Genomic DNA, 7,500 nt, shown 5'->3' with positions numbered 1-7,500 from the left:
TATATATATATATATATATAGTGTGGCGATACAGAGGGGAAATGCGCACTGCATCCAGGGTTCCTGCCCGCCATCTGAGGAGCTGGAGGAACTCGACAACCTAAGATAACCATCTTTGTAACCTATATGTAACTCCTTTTTTGTAACAAAGTTCAAATAAAGTAAATATATATGTGTACATACAAAAGAATGGGGGTGGTAGGAGAAGATAATATTAGTGTTCAGTGAGAAACCACAAGGTCTCCTCTGAATACTTTTTATTTTCTTCTCCGAGGCTATGGGTCCCCACATTGGCACCAGAGGTGGTACCCTCACAAACTTTAAAAAAAAAAAATATATATATATATATATATATATATATATATATATATATATATATATATATATATATATATATATATATATATATATATATATAATACAGAGTACTAGTACTCACTCACGTCCATGTATAATATGAATTCTCTTGCAAGGTTCCTGTTTCATTTAAAGTTTTTATTTTTCTCCTATCAGCTCTATCTATGTGTGATAATTAATTCAGATAGTCATCTAACGTAGTGATATGCTTTGTGCAAGGCAATATGTTCCCTGACAACTTTGTGCCATATGCAGCAGCTGTTGGCTGTGTCATCCCACAACACCTGTTCACCGCCATCCAAAACGTGATGCGTTGCTTTTCTCATTTTCTCTCTCTCTCTCTCTCTCTCTCTCTCTCTCTCTCTCTCTCTCTCTCTCTCTCTCTTTCTGTTTTCTCTCCACCTAACACCTGCAACACATGTGGGTGATTATTCATCCGCAGCTGTGAATCGACCGTTTCACTATTATTTAATTTCATTATATATATATATATATATATATATATATATATATATATATATATATATATATATATATATATATATTAATATTTTTTAATATATTTAATAATATTAATATTTTTTTTATAACCTAGAAGGGGTACCACCTCTGGTGCAAGTATAGGGACCCATAGCCTCAGAAAAGAAAAGAAAGAATACTCAGAGAAGACCTTGTGGATCCTCACTGAACACTTTGATATTTTCTTCTCCTACCACCCATATTCTTTTGGTATGTGTGTATATATATCTAACTTTATTTGATAATTTCATTACACAAAAAGCGTTACAACATATATTATATATACATACTAGAAACTTTTTACGAAAGCATGTCAGGGAACCCACAAGGATGATAGGAAACGATGAACCAGCGAGACTCGACCTAGTCTTCACTAGGTCGAAAGGACATAAGAGAAATCTGAACGACTCCGCCATAAGAGAAATCGGTTTTGAAGCCCCAGTAGGAATGAGCGACCACAGTGTACTGGTTGAAGAAGGCTTGTTAAACTCGAGATGGGGTACTGAAAACAAAAGGCTGGCATTCCGTAAGGAAAACTATGAGGAAATAAGAAAATTCCTAACAGATATAACATGGGAAACCGAGCTCAGGGGAAAGACGACCCAAGATATGATGGATTATATCACGCAGAAGTGCAAAGACGCAGCAGGCAAGTTTGTCCCGGTCCAAAAGGAAAACAGTGAAATGAAGATGAGAAACCCATGGTTTAATCAGAGATGTAAGCTAGCTAAGCAGCAAAGTAAAAGGGCATGGAGAAACTATAGGAATAACAGGACACTGGAGAGCAGAGAAAGATTCCAGAATGCCAGGAATGAATATGTCAGATTGAGCAGAGAGGCAGAAGGGCAATACGAAAATAACATCGCAAGCAAGGCAAAGACTCAACCTAAATTGCTGCACAGCCACATCAGGAGAAAAACAACAGTAATGGAAGCGGTAATGAAATTAAGGATAGGGGCAGACGGATTCACTACAAACGCCAAGAAAGTGTGCGAGGAACTGAATAAGAAATTCCAGGAGGTCCTCACTTTAGAGCATGGAGAAGCTCCAGGAATAAGAGAGGGAATAGTTAACCAGGCTCCCCTAGAAGAGTTTGAGATTACCATCGGGGAAGTAAGGAAGCTTTTACTATAGTTGGATGTGACAAAGGCCATAGGCCCAGATGGAATCTCCCCTTGGATACTTAAGGAAGGAGCAGTAGCACTGTGCCTACCACTCTCCATAGTGTATAACGAATCACAGGCAACAGGGAAACTGCCAAGAATTTGGAAAGCGGCTAATGTAGTCCCAATTTTCAAAAAAGGGGAGACAGGAGGCACTGAACTACAGGCCAGTGTCCCTAACCTGCATACCGTGCAAGCTGATGGGGAAGATTGTGCGAAGAAAGCTAGTGGAACATCTGGAACGAAAGAACTTTGTAATACAGCATCAGCATGGGTTCAGGGATGGCAAATCCTGCCTCACAGGATTAATGACCAGGCAACAAAAATGAGAGGGTGAGCAGACTGCATATTTTTGGATTGCCAGAAAGCCTTTGACACAGTACCACACAAGAGGCTAAAGAAAAAGCTGGAGAAAGAAAAATGCAGGGAGGACTGAAAGGACAATGTAGTCCATTGGATAATGGAATACCTTAGCAACAGACAACAACGAGTCACTGATAGAGGCGAGATAGACTGATAGATGTCCTGCCAGACTGGCAGAACGTCACCAGTGGAGTCCCAACGGGTTCAGTCCTTGGACCTATACTGTTTCTGATATATGTAAATGATCTCCCAGAGGGTATAGAATCGTTCCTCTTACTGTTTGCTTATGATGCAAAAATTGTGAGGAGGATTAAAACAGAGGATGATAGTAGGAAGCTACAAGATGACTTAGACAGACTAAATGATTGGTCCAACAAAAGGCTGCTAAAGTTCAACCCCAAGTAAATGCTAAATAATTAAACTAGGCGGTGGAAACAGGAGGCCAGACGCTGGATACAAAATAGGAGATGAAGTACTTCACGAAACAGAGAGAAAGATCTTGGAGTTGTTATCACACCAAACCTGTCTCCTGAAGCCCACATAAAAAGAATTACATCTGCAGCATACGCGAGGCTGGCTAACATCAGAACAGCCTTCAGGAACCTTTGTAAGGTATCATTCAGAACCTAGTATACCACATATGCAAGACCAATCCTGGAGTATGCGGCCCCAGCATGGAGCCCGCACCATGTTAAGCACAAGACGAAGCTGGGAAAAGTTCAGAGGTATTCCACTTGGCTAGTCCCAGAACTAAGAGGCATGAGTTACGAGGAAAGGCTGCGGGAAATTCGCCTCGTGACACTGGGAGACAGAAGAGTAAGGAGAGATATGATCATTACCTACAAAATTCTCAGGGGAATTGACAGGGTAGAAAAGGATAAACTGTTTAACACGGGTGGTACGCGAACAAGGGGACACAGGTGAAAACTGAGTACCCAAATGAGCCACAGTGACGTTAGAAAGAACTTTTTCAGTGTCAGAGTAGTTAACAGGTGGAATGCATTAGGCAGTGATGTGGTGGAGGCTGACTCCATACACAGTTTTAAATGTAGATATGATAGAGCCCAGTAGGCTCAGGAACCTGTACACCAGTTGATTGACAGTTGAGAGGCGGGACCAAAGAGCCAGAGCTGAACCCCCGCAAGCACAAATAGGTGAATATAACTAGGTGAGTACATGTTGTCCTTCACCAACATATTTTTGCCCTCCACACACACTCACGGCATCATCATCAGCAACAGTAAACAGCAGCAGCAACAACAACAGTAACATCAGCAACATCATGAGCAACGGCGGAAGGAGCAGCAGCAGCAGCAACAGCAGCAACAGCAGCAGCAGCAGCAGCAGCAGCAGCAGCAGCAGCAGCAGCAGCAGCAACAGGGTCTCCGGCAAAAGTGGACCAAGACAGAGGAGCAGCAGCGGTGAGGAGGTCGTCAAGGCCAGCAGGTAATTACCACAAGACCCCGTCAGGCCAGTGTCGGAACAAAGCAAGTGAGGCTGCAGATGCTCTCCCTCTCTCTCTCTCTCTCTCTCTCTCTCTCTCTCTCTCTCTCTCTCTCTCTCTCTCTCTCTCTCTCTCTCTCTCTCTCTCTCTTTCTCTCTCTCTCTCCCTCTCTCTCTCGCTCTCTCTCGCTCTCTCATTTATGCTGGAGAGGGACAACATCCGCAGCCCGGATATTGTTAGGATGGATGCTGTCGTCCGGATGTTGTGATGGGGGATGCTGTCGTCCGGATGCTGTGATTGGGGATGATATCGTCCGGATGTTATCGTCCGGATGCTGTCGTCCGGATGTTGTGATAGGGAGGCTGTCGTCCGGATGTTGTGATGTGGATGCTGTCGTCCGGATGTTATGATTGGGGGATGATGTCACCCGGATGTTACAAGGGGGGGTGGTGGGGGGGGAGGGCATACTGCCGCCCGGATGTTGTCTCTAGGACGTAGTGAGGAGGAGGAAGATGTTGTCACCCGGTTAGTGTCTCTGGCATATTATTGGGGGAAAGAAAATGATGTCAAATGGATTTAATGATGGTGGTGGTGGATGCTGATGTCCAGATGCTGATGTACTGTATCTGGAACCTGGATATTCCCGTTCCATGGAAAGGATGGAAAAGCAGATCGTGATCCAGATATGTTGAAGTCTCAAAATTATTTTAGAAAGATGTGGGCGAAATATATAGAGAAAATATGAGATAATTACAACAAGAAGCCACTTGGTAGGTGAAGAGATCCTTGAGGAATGTTGCAAAGCACAGCGTGCCTATCTTGAGGTTATCTTGAGATGATTTCGGGGCCTTAGTGTCCCCGCGGCCCGGTCCTCGACCAGGCCTCCACCCCCAGGAAGCATCCCGTGACAGCTGACTTAGACCCAGGGACCTATTTTACTGCTAGGTAACAGGGGCATAGGGTGAAAGAAACTCTGCCCATTGTTTCTCGCCGGCGCCTGGGATCGAACCCAGGACCACAGGATCACAAGTCCAGCGTGCTGTCCGCTCGGCCGACCGGCTCCCTAAGGATCTTCCTGCCTAAGGAAGATCCCGTATCTCCGGGAGACAAGAGGATGTTGTTGGTGTTTAAGATTCGCTACTTGGAACAAAAAGTTCCAAGCAGCACGGGCTATGGTGAGCCCGAAAAACTTGATGTGAGATTACGGAAATGTTGGAGTTAAGGAGTTGTTATGAGATGTAGACGAGAGGTTTCTCATATGTGATGTAGGAGACGAAGGGAGATATTCCAGTATCATTATGGAGAGAAAGGGGGGGGGGTGAGAAGGTGGTATCCAAAGGTACTTCAAGACACATGATGCTACGTCAATGATAATGGGGAAAGACTGAGGCATTTCACTGTAGGGAACACATTTCAAGATATTCAATTAAGTCTAGTTATTTGACCCTACTGTAATTCACATGCAACTTCACGAATTAAGAAGTTACGAAAAGCAGGAGCCAAGCCGGGAAGACCATACACCACCGGCTGTGTCGCGGGATATACAAGAAGCTCTAAACATTGCAACTTCAGGAAAAACAACAAGAGACCCTTCACGGCGCGGCAATACAACCCCACCAGCAGCTGCCCAAGCCATGGGGCTTCATGAGTCACTTTCATTGTTTACCTTGTAAAAACCCAACACAAAAAGGAGTAGCCACGTCTAACGTGCTGACCAACTCCAGGCAAATTCTGATAATTAATTTGCGTTCTGTAGCACAATGTGGGGTATGACCTGTTATTGGTACGCCTGTAGCACCGTGCGGGTATGCCTGTTATTGGTACGCCTGTAGCATAGTGTGGAAATAATTGCTGTTGTTACACCTGTAGATTGATATATGTGTGCCTGTTGTTGGTACGCCTGTAGGTCAACATATGAATGCCTGCTACAGGCACGCATGTAGTAAAGTGTGACAGGCCCTGCTGTTGTTATGCTTGTAGCATAATTTGGGAATGCTGTCAGTACGCCTGTAGCATTACATAGGTATAACTGCTGGTGACACACGTCTAACAGTGTGGGCACGACGGCTGTTGCCTCGTCTGAAGCAAAGTGTGGGCATGACGGCTGTTGCTTCGTCTGAAGCAAAGTGTGGGCATGACGGCTGTTGCCTCGTCTGAAGCAAAGTGAGGGCATGACGGCTGTTGCCTCGTCTGAAGCAAAGTGTGGGCATGACGGCTGTTGCCTCGTCTGAAGCAAAGTGTGGGCATGACGGCTGTTGCCTCGTCTGAAGCAAAGTGAGGGCATGACGGCTGTTGCCTCGTCTGAAGCAAAGTGTGGGCACGACGATGAAAATAGTAATGCTTATTGCAATAATAATAATGATAATAATACAAACATTTTTGAGGATAACGAAAAGGCTGATAAAACGTGAAAAAAACACATGCTTTGCCCAAAAACAGATGCTAGTATAAGTTTCAGTCAGCTGTAACAGCATGCAACAGCGGCTATCAACAGGTGTGTGTGTGTGTGTGTGTGTGTGTGTGTGTGTGTGTGTGTGTGTGTGTGTGTGTGTGTGTGTGTGTGTGTGTGTGTGTGTGTGTGCGTGTGTGTGTGTGTGTTTAGGAGGGCAGGTGTTGGGAGAACAGCGGCAGGACGGGCTGGGGGCTGGGGGGTGGGAGGGAAGAGACAGATGTGTTTCATGTGACTGACACTGACCTGCAGGTAAGGGGGGGTAAGTGGGGGGAATGGGGTTGGTGAGGGGGTGTGGGGGGTGTGGGGGAGTGTGGGGGCGGGGTAATGGCATCTGTGCGAAAAGTGTGATGAATAGGTCCAGTATGGCATACTGTCGGAGTGAAGACGTGTTGAGTCTACTGGAGGAGATGAATGTAAGAGAGAGAGAGAGAGAGAGAGAGAGAGAGAGAGAGAGAGAGAGAGAGAGAGAGAGAGAGAGAGAGAGAGAGAGAGAGAGAGAGAGACAGACAGACAGACAGACAGACAGACAGACAGACAGACAGACAGACAGACAGACAGACAGACAGAGACAGAGAGAGCACCGTGGTCAAGCGGTGAACGACTTCGATTCTCGGTCTCAAGTCCCGGGGTTTGAATCCCAGCTAGAGCAGAAACAAATTGGCAGCGTTTTGTTACACCCCATGCCTCTGTTCACCTAGGCGTAAATAGATTAGTTGGAAAGTTTCTGAGAGCTACATCTCATGGAATAGTCAACAGTTGATTTAGTAGTAAGATATACATAGAGATATACACACACACGTGTGCCTGACGGCTGAGTAGACAGCGCTCTGGATTCGTAGTCCTAAGGGTCCGGGTTCGATCCCTGGCAGCGGCGGAAACAAATGGGCAGAGTTTGTTTCACCCTGAGGCACCTGTTCACCTAGCAGTAAATAGGTACCGGGGAGTTAGACAGCTGCTACGGGCTGCTTCCTGGGGATGTGTGTGTGTGTGTGTGTGTGTGTGTGTGTGTGTGTGTGTGTGTGTGTGTGTGTGTGTGTGTGTGTGTGTGTGTGTGTGTGTGTGTGAAAAAATCAATCAATTGATTGACAGTTGAGAGGCGGATCCAAAGAGCCAGAACTCAACCCCCCGCAAGCACGACAACGTGCGTGCACACTCAAAGCACCGGGCACATGATACATACACACACTCGCCATGTGTCAAAA

At 45.5% G+C, this 7,500-nt stretch overlaps 1 protein-coding gene across 1 annotated transcript in view; it reads left to right on the top strand.

Moving 5' to 3' along the window:
* Positions 1-3,827, top strand: part of LOC138353308 (forkhead box protein P2-like) — a 7,776-nt gene extending 3,949 nt beyond the window's left edge. Inside the window, exon 3 of the mRNA XM_069306179.1 lies at positions 3,678-3,827. Coding sequence (XP_069162280.1) covers positions 3,678-3,827 — 150 coding nt within the window. The remainder of the gene's footprint in view (positions 1-3,677) is intronic.
* The last annotated feature ends 3,673 nt before the right edge of the window (positions 3,828-7,500 follow it).

The sequence above is a fragment of the Procambarus clarkii genome, chromosome 57 (assembly GCF_040958095.1).
Source record: "Procambarus clarkii isolate CNS0578487 chromosome 57, FALCON_Pclarkii_2.0, whole genome shotgun sequence".
NCBI lineage: Eukaryota > Metazoa > Arthropoda > Malacostraca > Decapoda > Cambaridae > Procambarus > Procambarus clarkii.
The sequence above is the reverse complement of the archived record's forward strand: the minus strand, read 5'-3'. Positions and strand labels throughout refer to the sequence as shown.